Below are 18,932 nucleotides of genomic sequence, written 5' to 3'. Positions count from 1 at the left end.
CATCCCTGATGTCCCGGGACACCATATAGTCCCCTTGTTCTTTGCTATCACTGCTCTGAGTGACTCCATCTGGATTTGAACCCTTGTAAGTGTTCAAATTTTTCAGATTTAGAATAGGTCTCACCTAGCCTTCAGTACCACCATATAGTGTGGAGTAATACCCCTTTCCTTGTTGTCGGAGGGGTAATTTTATTATCACCTGCTGGGAATACAGCTTGTGAATTGTTTTCAATACTGCCTCCCTGTCGGAGGGAGACATTGGTACAGCAGACTACAGGAAACTGCGAGGGGGGAAACCTCTCGACATTCCAATCTGTACCCCTTGGATACTACTTGTAGGATCCAGGGGTCCTGTACGGTCCCAGCGTCATGCTGAGAACTTGGTAGAAGCGGTGGAAGGCTTCTGTTCCTGGGAATGGGCTGCCTGCTGCAGTCTTCTTCCCTTTCCTCTATCCCTGGGCAGATATGACTCTTATAGGGACGAAAGGACTGAGGCTGAAAAGACGGTGTCTTTTTCTGCAGAGATGTGACTTAGGGTAAAAAACGGTGGATTTTGCAGCAGTTGCCCTGGCCACCAGGTCCCATGGACCGACCCCAAATAACTCCTCCCCTTTATACGGCAATACATCTTTGTGCCGTTTGGAATCTGCATCACCTGACCACTGTCGTGTCCATAAACATCTTCTTGCAGATATGGACATCGCATTTACTCTTGATGCCAGAGTGCAAATATCCCTCTGTGCATCTCGCATATATAGAAATGCATCCTTTAAATGCTCTATAGTCAATAAAATACTGTCCCTGTCAAAGGTATCAATATTTTTAGTCAGGGAATCCGACCAAGCCACCTCAGCTCTGCACATCCAGGCTGAGGCGATCTCTGGTCGCAGTATAACACCAGCATGTGTGTGTATACTTTTTAGGATATTTTTCAGCCTCCTATCAGCTGGCTCCTTAAGTACGGCCCTATCCGTAGATGGTACCGCTACTTATTCTGCTAAGCGTGTGAGCGCCTTATCCACCCTGAGGGGTGTTTCCCAACGCGCCTTAACTTCAGGCGGGAAAGGGTATACCGCCAATAATTTTCTATCGGGGGAAACCCACGCATCATCACACACTTCATTTAATTTATCTGATTCAGGAAAAACTACAGGTAGTCTTTTCACCTCACACATAATACCCTTTTTTGTGGTACTTGTAGTATCAGAAATATGTAACACCTCCTTCATTGCCCTTAACGTGTGGCCCTAAAGGAAAATACGTTTGTTTCTTCACCGTCGACACTGAAATCAGTGTCCGTGTCTGGGTCTGTGTCGACCGACTGAGGTAAATGGGCATTTTACAGCCCCTGACGGTGTTTGAGACGCCTGGACAGATACTAATTTGTTCGCCGGCCCTCTCATGTCGTCAACCGGCTTGCAGCGTGTTGACATTGTCACGTAATTTCCATAAATAAGCCATCCATTCCGGTGTCGACTCCCTAGAGAGTGACATCACCATACAGGCAATTTGCTCCGCCTCCTCACCAATATTTTCCTCATACATGTCGACACACACGTACCGACATACAGCACACACATAGGGAATGCTCTGATAGAGGACAGGACCCACTAGCCCTTTGGGGAGACAGAGGGAGAGTTTGCCAGCACACACCAAAACGCTATAATTATCCAGGGACAACCTTTATATAAGTGTTCCTCCCTTATAGCATTTTAATATATATACATATCGCCAAATCAGTGCCCCCCCTCTCTGTTTTAACCCTGTTTCTGTAGTGCAGTGCAGGGGAGAGCATGGGAGCCTTCCCACCAGCCTTTCTGTGAGGGAAAATGGCGCTGTGTGCTGAGGAGAATAGGCCCCGCCCCCTTTTTGGCGGGCTTCTTCTCCGGAGTTTTAGATATCTGGCAGGGGTTAAATACATCCATATAGCCTCAAGGGCTATATGTGATGTATTTTTCGCCATACAGGTATTATACATTGCTGCCCAGGGCGCCCCCCTCCAGCGCCCTGCACCCTCCGTGACCGCTGTGTGAAGTGTGCTGACAACAATGGCGCACAGCTGCAGTGCTGTGCGCTACCTGATGAAGACTGAGAGTCTTCTGCCGCCTGGTTCCGGACCTCTTCATCTTCAGCGTCTGCAAGGGGGGTCGGCGGCGCGGCTCCGGGACGAACCCCAGGGCGAGCCCTGTGTTCCGACTCCCTCTGGAGCTATGTCCAGTAGCCTAAGAATCCAATCCATCCTGCACGCAGGTGAGTTGAAAATCTCTCCCCTAAGTCCCTCGATGCAGTGAGCCTGTTGCCAGCAGGACTCACTGAAAATAAAGAACCTAAAAACTTTTTCTAAGTAACTCTTTAAGAGAGCCACCTAGATTGCACCCTTCTCGGCCGGGCACAAAAACCTAACTGAGGCTTGGAGGAGGGTCATAGGGGGAGGAGCCAGTACACACCATGTGATCCTAAAAGCTTGCTTTTGTGCCCTGTCTCCTGCGGAGCCGCTATTCCCCATGGTCCTGACGGAGTCCCCAGCATCCACTAGGACGTTAGAGAAATCCTGTTTTATACATCACCTTACTGAAGCTTATAGTGGGAATAACAGGCGATGGTTAGGGGAGGCAGATAGGGCATAGTACATCAAAGGCGAGATGTAATAGCATGCGGAATGCTTGATGGTTTTTAAAGCAGTCATTTACAAGACAAAACCATGCCCTGTAAATGACTGCCGCTTTAAAAACACATCTGAGATCAGCCGGCATCTTGCATGCTATTACATTTCGTTGACAGATACAGGAAAACTGAACCTATCGAAATGTGGCTGGAGAGAGTGTGATCAGGGGGTTTGATGTTACCACAAAGATGTCAATATCAAGCCACTCAATTAACTTGTGCCACATGGGAGTTGGCATTGGGACAGCATGTAACTGCCAGCCGTTAGCACTTATGGGGTTGCAAACAGAAATCAGTGTTCACTCTAGCTTCCTTTTGCGGGGCGCTGCGCCCTGCCCCTTTTCTGAGTGTCAGAAACGCACCCTGCCCGTTTGTGCCCGCCCTGCTAATCAGTAAAGGACTGCCGAGCCGCGCTGTCACTCCTCCCCGCCGCATCTGTCACTCCTCTCCACCGCCACTCCTCCCCGCCGCACTGCCACTCCTCCTCACCGCATCTGTTACTCCTCCCTGCCGCATCTGTCACTCCTCCCCGCCATCACTCCTCCCTGCCGCATCTGTCACTCCTCCCTGCCGCATCTGCCACTCCTCCCCGCCACTGCTTCAGGCTTGTTGCGCTAATACGCTCACAGCTCTCTGCAATACTGTAGGCTGCTGGTGAGATGAGGAGGGCTGGGTTTGCCTCTCCCGCCGAGGCAAACCCAGCCCTCCTGTGTGTACATGACCCTATATAAGAGGACGCCGGGTAGGATCAGTGTGGCGCCCATTTTCATCCAGTTCCGCGATGTGTGAGGGGGGACACCAGTGCGATCACTCCTGCAGCATCAGCCCCCAGTAAGTTGTATTGACACACAAACATCATATAAGACTAGTGCTGCCACACTAAGCTATTTATCCTACTGTATATAGGTCGCATGGTGCCCCTTTAGTTTTAATCTGGCAGCACTCAACTAATCTTATTGTGACACATTACCTATGAATTACAAATTAATGTGTAAGAGATTTAAGTCCTAACAAACTGCTAGTTTCTTCTACTGGAGACAATGGTGACTGTTTATTTTTTTTTTTCCTAATAGCCATACAGTTTTTGGCAATGTATCTGTAGCTGCAGAAAACATTATGATAGCATTGGGAAATCATACACCCTTTATACAATCTAATAACTGATGTAACCTATTAGGCTTCAGATGTGAGAGAATATCCCCTGCTTGTTTACCCTGGAGAGCTCCCAGTTTCTAAACGGCCCTGATATATTCTGAAGTGTCTCAATAGAGATTATATAGTTTAATGAACTATATAAACCCTATTGAGACACTTAATAAATAAACTGGCAGCATATGAATGTTATATAAACCATTCTGGGACACCTTCGCTTCAATCTGACAGCACATTTAACTTAAAATGTGCTGTCAGATTGAAGCGAAGGTGTCCTAGGATGGTTTATAAGATACAATGTGCTGCCAGTTTAATACACCTGCATACATATTACAGTATGTACATAATTTTGCCCTTCTAAATTAAAATGTGCCCTCCCCAAGGTCAGCACCCTGCCCTAAAAAATTCCTAGAGTGAACACTAAATCAGTAAGTCCGGTGGTACCCTAAGTGCCGGGATGAGAACATCACTTCTAATTGAGTACCTATTGAGTCACATAACTGAACTAATCAGAACCATTAGAAATGAAATTGTGCATACGGTATATTGGCTGGTGGAACAGATAGTAAAGTACCAATGACTGTGGAGGACACAACTTTATTCGAGCACAAGAACCTGTCATGGCAGTTTTAATAAGTCAATTAATGCGACTTCTCATGGTAGCTAAAAGTCTAGACTTACAGAACTCGGCACATGTGGAATGCAGATTCCTTCTGAACACCATGCACAGTACATGCTCACTGAGGTAGTTATTGTTTAGGTGGACTGTAGTACAGTAACAAAGCGCTCTATACTGCATGTAGTATGAGTATACATTATACAAATTTATAAAGCACCACTATAGAGACAGCTAGTTATCAAGAAGTAATAGCCTTGTGTATGCAATCATCGCTATCAGCCTCAGCGACACACTAGCATTGGGGGGAGACTGTAGTACTATTACATTAGCACAGACTTTGCATATACAGATGTGTCCTCGTACATCTTGCCTCAATATGCCATGCACTGTGAGTTGCCTGGCGTGAGTGAGCTGACAGCTCTGCCAATGTATGGTGTCTTTCGTTGTTGCAGAAAAATATTATTTGCATTGCTATGCAACTACGACCCACAAGCACTCTGCTGATTAAAATAAGCGGCATGCCTCTGTTCTGTGTGCAACCACACCTGTATCTGCATACAAATTGCTATGTTACAGTGTAAATTTTCCAAGAAAACACCAACATAGCATTTTGTACACAGAATATAGGCATGACATGTTAAATAGGAGAGTCTGCACGTGCGTCCTACTTGCACAGTGATGCGAATAAGATAGCACGCTGGTGTGAATTAGAGCATGTAAAATGATTGTAGTGATGCATTGCAGGTACACACAACAAAACTCAAAATAGTGGCTGGGTGTTGCAAACAATGCGGCAAGCAGAAAGGGCTTCCACACTGTCACTGTAGTAAGTAAAACAGCTGGTAGAGGTTCACATTCACAAGAATACCTATAGAGGCACTGGTCCACTATTAGACATTTGTAAAATATCAAAATGTTTAAATCATTAGTCTTAAACTGCAATAAACAAAGTGTGTCAGGTATTTGTATATAAACAGGAATCTAAAAAAAAAAAAAAAAACTCAGTACGGTATAAAATCAAACAACCTTAGTATATACATTATTCTGCATACAGTCACTTATTTATAACCTTGTCTGCGCTGACCAGAGACTCTAACCCAACTTGACAACATTAAATGCCAGATGCCCTCCCAGTAACACGGGAAGAGTTTGACTCCACACAAGTGCTGGACAGCTTAGGCTGCTGGGGAAAACCTTTGGAACATGTCCTGCAAAATTTTAAGCAATGTTTCTTCATCCTCAGGGGACGAGTGTGTGCTCGCCAGGGGTAAGTGGGTAGAAACTGGTTTCCGATCTACAGGGGGTAGAAAAAGAAAAAAAAAAAATATTCAGTGTTAGTACAAATGTAACCATTTGTAAATGTACTGTATAAGGGGATTTTTTTCTGTTCTTTAGGTACAGCATAACCGTACATACAGCTAAGTTGTAGATCTGCTAGTGGTGCAATGCCCTGTGCCAAGTTCATTAAAAGGTGATCGGACCCCAGTACCAATAATCAGTTGCTCAGTAGGATGACTGGGTTATCATTTACAGCACTGTCTGCTTAAACCAATCACTGTAAAACAGTACATGCCAGGATAAGCACGACGCAGGGCAAACTAAGGCCAGCTGCTCTATAAAGACACTGCTGTAAAATACAGTAGAACACCAAGGGGCAGATGTATTAACGTGGAGAAGGCATAAGGAAGCGATAAACCAGTGATAAGTGCAAGGTGATAAACACACCAGCCAATCAGCTCCAATAAGAGGATTTTGGTACTTACCGATAAATCCATTTCTCTGAATCCTCTAGGGGACACTGGAGCATTCTTAGACAGTAGGGGTGTGAAGCTTGCAACCGGAGGTGTGGCACAATCTAAAATTAGCATTGTCTGCACAGCCAGCTCCTCCCCCTTCACATCCCTCCTCCCTCAGTTTGAAAATTTGACCGAGAGGATAGGACATGATACTAGAGCACCTGGCGAGGAACCAAACCGTACAACATATCAAACAGCATCCAAGAACTTCTTAACCGAAAAACGAACGCCGTTTGTACAAGAACTCAGAACACAGCAGGTTGACAGCACCGAGGCGGGCGTCCAGTGTCCCCTAGAGGATTCAGAGAAATGGATTTATCGGTAAGTACCAAAATCCTCTTTTCTCTTTCATCCACTAGGGGACACTGGAGCATTCTTAGACAGTAGGGGACGTCCCAAAGTTAACCCCCAGAGAGGGAGTGCCGTCGGTGGCCTGCAAAACGGAACGCCCGAACTTAGAATCTTCGGACGCAAAGGTATCAAACTTGTAAAATTTTGCAAACGTGTGGGTTGAGGACCACGTCGCCGCTCTGCAAAGCTGAGTAGTGGAGACACCTCTGGCAGCAGGGTGGTATGAGCACCCGTTTGAACCGGAATCTGTCTGCCACAGGAAACATAAGCCTGCCGAATGGCAAGTGTAATCCATCGAGACAGAGACTGTTTAGAAGCCGGCCAACCCTTCTTTGGCCCATCATAAAGAACAAACAAATGATCCGACTTCCTGAAGGACGACGTAACTTGTACGTACACCCGTAAAGCTCAGACAACATTCAAGGACACGTCACCTGCGATACCCAGGAAAGATGGGACCACAATTGGCTGGTTTACGTGAAACCCCGAAACAACTTTAGGAAGGAAATCCGCTATTGTACGGAGTTACGCCCGATCCTCATGAAAAATCAAAAAAGGACTCTTACACAATAAGGCTCCCAACTCAGAAACCCGCCTAGCCGAAGCCAAGGCCAGCAATAACGTTACCTTTCAAGAGATATTTCAGGTCTGTTCTCGCCAACGGCTCAGAGTGGCGATTTTAAAAATTTCAACACTAAATTTAAATCCCATGGCGCAGTGGGAGGACGAAAAAGGGGGCTGAATCCTCAGAACCCCCTGTAAAAAAGGTTTGAACCTCTGGCAAGGATGCCAACCGTTGTTGAAAAAGGATGGAAGGAGCCGAAACCTGAACCTTCAGAGAGCCCAGCCGCAGACCTAACTCTAGGCCAGCCTGAAGAGAAAGTAAGAGTCTGGATAAGTGGAATGTCGTCGAATTCCACCCCCGTTGCTGACACCAATCCATGTACTTCTTCCAAATTCTATAGTAGTGCCTGGCTGTGACTGGCTTCCTAGCGGCAATCATTGTAGGAATGGCCGTTTTAGGTATCCCTCTGCTTCTTAAGATCCGGATCTCAACAGCCACGCCGTTAAACGCAGCCTGTTCAGGTCCGGATGGTGAAACGGTCCTTAAGAGAGCAGGTCCTCTCTCTGAGGTAACCGCCAAGGATCGTCCGCTAATAATCCTCGTAGGTCTGAGTACCAACTCCTGCGGGGCCAATCTGGTGCAATCAGAATCACCCACACTCGTTCTCGTTTCAACCTTTTCAGAACCCTGGGTATGAGAGGGAAAGGTGGAAAGATGTAAACCTTCTTGTAACACCAAGGAAGTGTTAATGCGTCCACTCCTTCTGCTGCTGGATCCCTTGTTCTGGACACATCTGGGCAGCTGATGGTTCTGGCGAGACACCATTAGGTCGACTTGAGGTAGACCCCATCTCCTCACCACCTTGTTGAAAATCCGTGGATGTAGGCACCACTCTCCTGGATGCATGTCCTGACGACTGAGAAAATCTGCTTCCCAGTTCTCCACAACTGGAATGAACAATGCCGAGAGGATGACGTTTCGCCCTTCTGCCCACAACAAAATCTTTGTTGCTTCTTTTAATGCCATCCTGCTCTTTGTTCCTCCTTGACGGTTTATGTAAGCCGTTGTTGTGACATTGTCCGACTGAATCCTTACGTATTGACCCATGACCAGGTCTTTGGCTAGGAGACTGCTCTTAGTTCGAGAATGTTTATGGGTAATCTGCTCTCCTGTAACGTCCATCTTCCCTGAAACGGACGGTCCTCTAAAACGGCACCCCAACCTCTGAGACTGGCGTCAGTTGTCAGGATCCTCCAATCCCAAATGCCGAATCTCTTTCCTGCTGCGAGATTTTTGTGCGACGACCACCAAATCAAGGAGACTCGCACCTGCGGTTGAAGTCGGATTCTCCGATGAAGAAGCCAGTGCGAGCCTGCTCCCTGAGCAATGAGGTTCATCTGGAATGGTCGGGAATGAAATCTGCTGTACTGGAGAGCTTCAAACGACGCCACCATTTTCCCGAGAAGTTGCACACAGAGGTGCAGAGACACAGTCGGTGACCTTAGTACCTGAGCCACTAACTTCTGTATGTCCTGTTTCTTGGGACTCCAGACGGAAAATTCTCAGTTGCACATTGTCCAGGATGAGACCGAGGAACTGAAGCCTTTGAGTTGGAATGAGGTTGGACTTCTGGAAGTTCACAATCCACCCATGTTGAACGAGAAATCGGTGAGATAACTGAGCATCCTTTATCAGCTTCTCTGGAGAGGAGGCCTTGATCAGAAGATAGTCTAGATAAGGTATTATCGTGACCCCCAATAGCCTCAATCCTGCAACCATGATCGCCATGATCTTCGTGAAGATCCGTGGAGCTGATGATAGACCGAATGGTAGAGCTCTGAATTGGTAATGATCCTTCACCAGTGCAAACCTTAGGTAAGCTTGGTGGGGAGACCAAATTGGGATATGCAGGTATGCATCCTTTATGTCCATGGACACCATGAACTCGCCCTGTTCCAAACCTGCAATGACCGACTGGATAGATTCCATATTGAATTTGTAGACCTTTAGGAACTGGTTTAAAACTTTTAAATTGAGTATCAGCCTGACCGTCCAGTCTGGCTTTGGCACGACAAAAAGATTGGAATAGAAACCTGTTCCTCTCTGAGAGGCGGGAACTGGAGTAATGACCTCTGACCGTAGCAATTTTTGAATTGCTTGCAGTAGTGCGTTTGCCTTCTGAGGGCACCGCGGCAAACCCGTTGTAAAAAACTGACTGTGAGGTCTCTGTTGAAAATCCATTTTGTACCCCTGGGAAATTATGTCGTTTATCCAAAGGTCTGGCGAGGTGTTGGCCCAGACGTCCCGAAAACCTTCCAGACATGCGCCCACTAAAAGGTGATCCCAGGTGGGCCAGGAGACCGTCATGCCACGGTCTTGTCAGCAGGTTTATCCTGCTTTCTGGTTGCTGCCTGTGAGCGGCCTGTACCTCTGCCTCCACGCACTTGTGTACCAAAACCTCTTCCTCGGGCTCAAAAGGGCTGCGATCTAAATTAATTAAACGCCGGTCCTGAATAACCTCTCCTAACCTGCGGCGCGGTTCTCGTATATGGAGTAGGCAGAAAGGCGGATTTCCCTGCTGTAGCCTGCGAAATCCACTTGTCCAACTCTGAACCGAAAAGCATCTCACCCCCAAAGGGGATAGATTCTACCGCCTTCTTGGTGTCAGTCTTCGTGCCATTCTCTAAACAAAATCCGTCTAGCCGATATGGCCGATGCGCGATACTATTCTGCTAAGATCCTTTGAGGCTTGACACAAGTATGAAGCAGATTCTCGAACGTGTTCCGCCAGTTGGGTAATCTCTTCCAAGCTATTTTCCTCCTCAATAGCTTGTACAATACGCCCACACCAGGCGCCCATGGCCTTATTGACCCAGGCACATATGATCGCAGGTCTCTGTGCTGCGCCTGCTGCTACGAAAATTGACTTTAAAGCTGTGTCAACCTTACGATCTGAAGCATCCTTTAAAGTCGTTACATTAGGAATTGGTAAGATTGTCTTTTTCGACAACCTTCCTAGGGAAGCATCCACTACAGGCGGATTCTCCCACTTATCCATTACCACCCTGGGTAGGGGATAAGTCACTTGAAACCTCTTTGGAAATTGAAATAGTTTGTCCGGATGTTTCCAAGCTGAGATTGGAGGGACTTAGGAATGGGAAACCCTGCTGAACGCGGCTTTTGGAATTCGAATAAAGCGAATTCTTCTGGCTCTTTTACGTCTTCTGCCTTAAAGTTCAGGATCTCCTTTACCGCTTCTATTAAAATAAGAATTTACTCACCAGTAATTCTATTTCTCGTAGTCCGTAGTGGATGCTGGGGACTCCGTAAGGACCATGGGGAATAGACGGCTCCGCAGGAGACTGGGCACATCTAAAGAAAGATTTAGGACTATCTGGTGTGCACTGGCTCCTCCCCCTATGACCCTCCTCCAAGCCTCAGTTAGGAACTGTGCCCGGAAGAGCTGACACAATAAGGAAGGATTTTTGAATCCCGGGTAAGACTCATACCAGCCACACCATATAACACGTGATAGGAACCCCGGTTAACAGTATGATAACAACTGGAGCCTCTGAAGAGATGGCTCACAACAAAACCCGATTTTTGTAATAACAACTATGTACAGGTATTGCAGACAATCCGCACTTGGGATGGGCGCCCAGCATCCACTACGGACTACGAGAAATAGAATTACCGGTGAGTAAATTCTTATTTTCTCTGACGTCCTAGTGGATGCTGGGGACTCCGTAAGGACCATGGGGATTATACCAAAGCTCCCAAACGGGCGGGAGAGTGCGGATGACTCTGCAGCACCGAATGAGAGAATTCCAGGTCCTCCTCAGCCAGGGTATCAAATTTGTAGAATTTTGCAAACGTGTTTGCCCCCGACCAAGTAGCTGCTCGGCAAAGTTGTAAAGCCGAGACCCCTCGGGCAGCCGCCCAAGATGAGCCCACCTTCCGTGTGGAATGGGCTTTTACAGATTTAGGCTGCGGTAAGCCTACCGCAGAATGCGCCAGCTGAATAGTGCTACAAATCCAGCGCGCAATAGACTGCTTAGAAGCAGGAGCACCCAGCTTGGTGGGTGCATACAGGATAAACAGCGAGTCAGTCTTTCTGACTCCAGCCGTCCTGGAAATATAAATTTTTAGGGCCCTGACTACGTCCAGCAACTTAGAATCCTCCAAGTCCCTAGTAGCCGCAGGCACCACAATAGGTTGGTTCAAGTGAAAAGCTGAGACCACCTTTGGGAGAAACTGAGGACGAGTCCTCAATTCTGCCCTATCCATATGGAAAATCAGATAAGGGCTTTTACAAGACAAAGCCGCCAATTCTGAAACCCGCCTGGCCGACGCCAAGGCCAACAGCATGACCACTTTCCACGTGAGATATTGTAAATCCACAGTCTTAAGTGGTTCGAACCAATGTGATTTCAGGAATGCCAAAACCACATTGAGATCCCAAGGTGCCACTGGGGGCACAAAAGGAGGCTGAATATGCAGAACTCCTTTGACAAAAGTCTGAACTTCGGGCAGTGAAGCCAGTTCTTTTTGGAAGAAAATCGACAGAGCCGAAATCTGGACCTTTTATGGACCCCAATTTGAGGCCCAACGTCACCCCTGCTTGCAGGAAGTGCAGGAATCGACCCAGTTGAAATTCCTCCGTCGGGGCCTTCATGGCCTCACACCAAGCAACATATTTTCGCCAAATGCGGTGATAATGTTTTGCGGCGACATCCTTCCTGGCTTTGATCAGGGTAGGGATGACTTCCTCCGGAATACCCTTTTCCTTCAGGATCCGGTGTTCAACCGCCATGCCGTCAAATGCAGCCGCGGTAAGTCTTGGAACAGACAGGGTCCCTGCTGCAGCAGGTCTTGTCTGAGCGGCAGAGGCCAAGGGTCCTCTGTAAGCATCTCTTGAAGTTCCGGGTACCAAGCTCTTCTTGGCCAATCCAGAACCACGAGTATGGTTTTCACTCCTCGCCGCCTTATTATTCTCAGTACCTTGGGTATGAGAGGTAGAGGAGGAAACGCATAAACCGACTGGTACACCCATGGTGTCACTAGAGCGTCCACCGCTATCGCCTGAGGGTCTCTTGACCGGGCGCAATATCTTATCAACTTCTTGTTGAGGCGGGACGCCATCATGTCTACCTGTGGTTTTTCCCACCGGTTGACCAGCATTTGGAAAACTTCTGGATGAAGTCCCCATTCTCCCGGGTGGAGGTCGTGCCTGCTGAGGAAGTCTGCTTCCCAGTTGTCCACTCCCGGAATGAACACTGCCGTCAGTGCTAACACATGATTCTCTGCCCATCTGAGAATCCTTGTGGCTTCTGCCATCGCCATCCTGCTTCTCGTGCCGCCCTGTCTGTTTACATGGGCGACCGCCGTGATGTTGTCTGACTGGATCAGTACCGGCTGGTTTTGAAGCAGGGGTCTTGCCTGGCTTAGGGCATTGTAAATGGCCCTTCGCTCCAGGATATTTATGTGAAGAGAGATCTCCTGATTTGACCACAGCCCCTGGAAATTTCTTCCCTTTGTGACTGCCCCCCAGCCCCGAAGGCTGGCATCCGTGGTCACCAGGACCCAGTCCTGTATTCCGAATCTGCGGCCCTCTAGTAGATGAGCCCTCTGCAGCCACCACAGCAACGACACCCTGGTTCTGGCCGATAGGGTTATCCGCTGTTGCATCTGGAGATGGGACCCGGACCATTTGTCCAACAGGTCCCACTGGAACGTCCTTGCGTGGAACCTTCCGAATGGAATTGCTTCGTACGAAGCTACCATTTTTCCCAGGACTCGTGTGCATTGATGTACCGACACTTTTCCTGGTTTTAGGATGTCTCTGACCAGAGATGACAATTCCTCGGCTTTTTCCAGTGGAAGAAACACTCTTTTCTGGTCTGTGTCCAGAATCATTCCCAGGAACAGAAGACGTGTCGTCGGGACCAGCTGTGAATTTGGAATGTTTAGAATCCAGCCGTGCTGTTGTAGCACTTCCTGAGAAAGTGCCACCCCCCCTATCAACTGTTCTTTGGACCTCGCCTTTATCAGGAGATCGTCCAAGTACGGGATAATTAAAACTCCCTTCTTGCGAAGGAGTATCATCATTTCGGCCATTACCTTGGTAAAGACCCTCGGTGCTGTGGATAACCCAAACGGCAGCGTCTGGAACTGATAGTGACAGTCCTGTACCACAAATCTGAGGTACTCCTGGTGCGGAGGGTAAATGGGGACATGCAGGTACGCATCCTTGATGTCCAGGGATACCATGTAATCCCCCTCCTCCAGGCTCGCAATAACCGCCCTGAGCGATTCCATCTTGAACTTGAACCTTTTGATATAAGTGTTCAAGGCTTTTAAAATTTAAGATGGGTCTCACCGAACCGTCCGGTTTCGGTACCACAAACATTGTGGAGTAGTAACCCTTTCCTTGTTGGAGGAGGGGTACCTTGACGATCACTTTCTGTGAATACAGTTTTTGAATAGCCACCAACACTGCCTCCCTGGCAGAGGGAGTTGTCGGCAAGGCAGATTTTAGGAAACGGCGGGGGGGGGGGGGGGGGGGAGACGTCTCTAATTCCAGCCTGTACCCCTGAGATACTACTTGAAGGACCCAGGGATCCACTTGTGAGAGAGCCTACTGTGTGCTGAAAAACCTGAGACGCGCCCCCACCGTTCCCGATTCCGCCTGAGCAGCCCCAACGTCATGCTGTGGACTTACCGGACGCAGGGGAGGACTTCTGCTCCTGGGAACTAGCTGTGCCTGCAGCTTTTTCCCCCTTCCTCTGCCCCTCGGCAGAAAGGATGAGCCTCTAGCCCGCTTATTTTTCTGGGGCCGAAAGGACTGTACCTGATAATACAGTGCTTTCTTTTGCTGTGGGGTAGCCTGTGGCAAAAAAGTCGATTTCCCAGCAGTAGCTGTGGAAACGAGGTCTGAAAGACCTTCCCCAAAAAGTTCCACCCCTTTATAGGGTAAAACTTCCATGTGCCGCTTGGAGTCGGCATCACCTTACCATTGCCTAGTCCATAACCCCCGTCTGGCGGCAATGGACATAGCGCTTATTTTTGATGCCAGCCGGCAAATATCCCTCTGTGCATCACGCATGTATAAGACCGCGTCTTTAATATGGTCAATCGTTAGCAAAATATTGTCCCTATCCATGGTATCAATGTTTTCAGACAGGGAGTCTGACCACGCAGCAGCAGCACTGCACATCCAAGCTGCTGCAATAGCGGGTCTCAATATAATGCTATAAGTGTATATAGCTTTTAGGGTACTTTCCTGCTTTCTATCAGCAGGTTCTTTTAGGGCGGCCGTATCCGGAGACTGTAGTGCCACCTTCTTTGATAAGCGTGTCAGCGCTTTATCTACCCTAGGGGGTGTTTCCCAGCGTGACCTATCCTCTGGCGGGAAAGGGTACGCAGCCATTAACCGTTTAGAAATGATCAATTTCTTATCTGGGGAAGACCACGCTTCCTCACACACCTCATTTAATTTGTCAGATGCAGGAAAAACTACTGGTAGTTTTCTCACCAAACATAATACCCTTTTTTGTGGTACCTGGGGTATCATCAGAAATGTGTAATACATTTTTCATAGCCTCAATCATATAACGGGTGGATCTATTGGAGGGTACACTCGTCTCATCATCGTCGACACTGGAGTCGGTATCCGTGTCGACATCTGTATCTGTCATCTGAGGTAGCGGGCGTTTTATAGCCCCTGATGACATGTGAGACGCTTGGACAGGCACAAGCTGAGTAGCCGGCTGTCCTATGTCGTCAAACCTTTTATGTAAGGAGCTGACACTGTCACGTAATTCCTTCCATAAGTCCATCCACACTGGTGTCGACCCCGCAGGGGGTGACATCACATTCACAGGCATTTGCTCCGCCTCCACATCATTATCCTCATCATACATGTCGACACAGCAGTACCGACACAGCAGACACACAGGGAATGCTCTTACAGAGGACAGGACCCCACAAAGCCCTTTGGGGAGACAGAGGGAGAGTATGCCAGCACACACCAGGGCGCTATATAACACAGGGATCTCACTATACAGAGTGTTTTCCCCTATAGCTGCCTATATATTATATATATACTGCGCCTAAATTGTGCCCCCCCTCTCTTTTTTACCCTTTCTGTAGTGCAGGACTGCAGGGGAGAGCCAGGGAGCTTCCTTCCAGCGAAGCTGTGAGGGAATAATGGCGCCAGTGTGCTGAGGGAGTTGGCTCCGCCCCTTTTTCGGCAGGCTTTCTCCCGCTATTTTATAGTTTCTGGCAGGGGTTAATATACACCTATATAGCCTCTGGGACTATATATGGTGTTAGTTTTGCCAGCCAAGGTGTTATTATTGCTGCTCAGGGCGCGCCCCCCCCCCCCCCCCCCCCAGCGCCCTGCACCCATCAGTGACCGCAGTGTGTGGTGTGCATGAGGAGCAATGGCGCACAGCTGCAGTGCTGTGCGCTACCTTGGAGAAGACAGAAGTCTTCAGCCGCCGATTTTCCGGACCACCTTCTTGTTTCTGGCTCTGTAAGGGGGACGGCGGCGCGGCTCCGGGAACGGACGACGAGGTCGGGTCCTGTGTTCGATCCCTCTGGAGCTAATGGTGTCCAGTAGCCTAAGAAGCCCAAGCTACCACCACTTAGGTAGGTTCGCTTCTTCTCCCCTTAGTCCCTCGTTGCAGTGAGCCTGTTGCCAGCAGGTCTCACTGAAAATAAAAAACCTAAACTATACTTTCTTCTAGGACAGGCTTGGCCAACCTGTGGCTCTCCAGCTGTTGTAAAACTACAAGTCCTATCATGCTTTGCCACAGTTTTGCTATTATGGAATGTTAAAACTGTGGCAGGGCATGCTGGGATGTGTAGTTTCACAACATCTGGAGAGCCACAGGTTGGCCAGGCCAGTTCTAGGAGCTCAGGAGAGCCTCTAGAGTGCATCCAGCTCAGCCGGGCACAGAAATCTAACTGAGGCTTGGAGGAGGGTCATAGGGGGAGGAGCCAGTGCACACCAGATAGTCCTAAATCTTTCTTTAGATGTGCCCAGTCTCCTGCGGAGCCGTCTATTCCCCATGGTCCTTACGGAGTCCCCAGCATCCACTAGGACGTCAGAGAAAGACTCAATACCCGAGATTTCCGAGTCCTCTTCTGGAAAATCGGCGTCTAGGGCAGATTCAATTAACTCACCTTCCTCTGTATCAATGAGAAGACCCTCTTCCCCCTCTGATTCCAATATGATAGGAAGAGGTCTTAACTGCCTTGCGCACATTCGTTTCTGTATGTGCGGGCGGCGTTAGCTTGATGAGAAATTCCTCCATCGTCTTAGAGAATACCACAGCCCATTCTGATTGCTGCTTGCGTGATTCTGCCATCTCCTTGGAGATTCTATTTGCCAGGTTGTCTTCCCATGACCGAGTCGGAGCACTGCTCCCAGGTGGGGTGTCCTTGTCCAAGCAGGAGTCGCACACCCCGGAGCTGCCAACCCGCGTGCTCTTCTTGTTACATTTCGTACACACATAACAGGTCTTGGAAGTCTTGGTTGCTTTAGACATGTTAATTAAACACCTTACCAGGGTGTTATGCAGGTCTTTCACCCTTTAAACTAGGAATCAGAAGGCTGAGAAATGACGGAAGTGAAGGTATCGGATCCGGCTGGAATTACCTGTCCCTTCCTATACCAAGGGAGCAGTCCAAAAAATGTAATTAAAAAAAAAAAAAACCACACACCAGCCAACTCACAAATCCCCACACCCCTAGCTGTAAATCAGCTACGATGTTAGAGTTGGTATCCGCCTTCTTCCGTGTATTTTTGCCAGGACATTTAAATGAGAATTCCCTTGAAAATATAAACATATACATACATACATACATACATACAATAAATAAAGTACTTTGCAGGAGATCCTCACCTAACTTAATTTATAGACTACCAGCTGTTTATATGATTAAAAACTGAACAGCAGGGGAAGCTAAGACCGTCCCCCCTGTCCTTCATGAGGAGGAGGAGGGGGGGGGGGGGAAGCATCCTGCCCCTCAGGTTGGCGCCTGAATGTATATTTAATATGGCCGCCACTGACCCTCTCTTATAGCGGCATCTGTCCCCCGCCAGCGCGCGCGCTGTGGGACCGTTCTCATCCAGTCCCACAGCGGCTTCTCTCTGCACTGTAATCCCCGCCGGGGAGAAGGGCTTCCTTGCGCTGCGCGAGTATTTTGAGCCGCGCTGCAGACAGCATGCTCCGGCCAGCGCGCACGCTGCGGGACCGTTCACATCCCGTCCCACAGCGCCGTCGCTCTACATTGTCATACCTGCCGGAGAGGAGAAGAGGCTGCCCTGCGCTTTTTGTATAAAGTGCAGCTTCTGCTCTGTAATCCCCGCCGGGGAGAAAGGCTTCCTCACGCGACGGAGTCCTCCCCTCAACCGCGCTGCTACCCTCGTGCTCCGGTCAGCACGCCCGCCGCGGGACCGTCTCATCCAGTCCCACAGTGGTGCCTCTCCACACACACATACCTGCCAAAGAAGGGAAGTATAAAGTGGCGCGTGCGCTCGCGCGCCCCGGGTCCTCACTCACCGGTCCCTACAGTTCTGTCTAAAAACTAACATACACTGAAGAATCTATAAGGGAATCCTATGCTATTAGGGCCCTGTTCAGACCAGTACTCACACGGAACAGTCCACTGCTCTGTGAAGAGGATCTCCTGTGGGATCTTTGTCTCCCCAGATGTAATCAGCCTTGTCCCCCTTTTAGTAGGTTGACACAGCTATTAGAATTTGTTTTAGTCAGGAGATATGTGCTCCACGTGCTGTACCTCCAGCACAATTTTCAAAACTGAGGGAGGAGGGATGTGAAGGGGGAGAAGCCGGCTGTGCAGACAATGCTAATTTTAGATTGTGCCACACCTCCGGTTGCAAGCTTCACACCCCTACTGTCTAAAGGTGGGTACACACTAGTAGATATATCCGCAGATCAATTGATCTGCAGATATATCTATGGACGGATCGAGCAGTGTGTTCAGCATACACACTGCCCGATCCGTCAGGGACCGACGTCATGAACTGGGCGGGCGTGTGTACAGTTCAGCTGTCAATCACCGCCGGCCGCCGCAGCATGTGTACGGGGGGTCGGCCGACCGCCCCGTACACACACAGCGACGCGCCAATATATCGGTAGATATATTGGCCGTCGGCTGTGCTGCGGGCCCGACGCGATACGTCTGTGAACGACGGAGTTCACAGACGTATCGGCCGTACACACTGGCAGACGGTCCCGCGATATATCGGCCGTTCAGGAGAACGGCCGATATATCGACCAGTGTGTACGGGCCTTAAGGATGCTCCAGTGTCCCCTAGTGGATGAAAGAGAAATATAAATTAACAGTTAGTAGCTGATTGGCTGGTGCGTTTATCACTTCCTTATGCTGTCTCCAGGCTTAATACATCTGGCATATGAGGCAGATTTATTAAGCCTGGTGAAGGGATAAAGTGATAGGTGATAATGCACCAGCTCCCAACTGTCATTTTTCAAACCCAGCCTGTAACATGGAAGTTAGGAGCTGACTGGCTGGTGCTTTATCACCTTCCACTTCACCAGGCTTAATAAATCTGCACCTATGTATTTTGAAGTAATCCTCCACTACACAACTGCTGGATCTGGAACCATATGTTAATGGAAAATATCTATACCTTGTGGGTTCCCCCCCAAATTAAAGTAACATAGGAAACAGCTGGTTGCTAAACCTGTTTTACCATAGGGATGGCTGATAGGCAGTTAGAATGTGAAAAAGG

At 48.7% G+C, this 18,932-nt stretch overlaps 1 protein-coding gene across 1 annotated transcript in view; it reads right to left on the bottom strand.

Annotated features, from left to right (window-relative positions):
* Nucleotides 1–4,393: 4,393 nt before the first annotated feature.
* DHRS12 (dehydrogenase/reductase 12) overlaps nt 4,394–18,932 on the bottom strand; it is a 53,531-nt gene continuing 38,992 nt past the window's right edge. The window contains exon 10 of the mRNA XM_063951954.1: nt 4,394–5,729. Within this exon, the coding sequence (XP_063808024.1) occupies nt 5,611–5,729 (119 nt within the window). The 3' untranslated portion in view covers nt 4,394–5,610. The remainder of the gene's footprint in view (nt 5,730–18,932) is intronic.

Source organism: Pseudophryne corroboree, chromosome 2 (genome assembly GCF_028390025.1).
Source record: "Pseudophryne corroboree isolate aPseCor3 chromosome 2, aPseCor3.hap2, whole genome shotgun sequence".
NCBI lineage: Eukaryota > Metazoa > Chordata > Amphibia > Anura > Myobatrachidae > Pseudophryne > Pseudophryne corroboree.
Note: the sequence above shows the minus strand (reverse complement) of the source record. Positions and strands in the feature narration are given on the sequence as shown.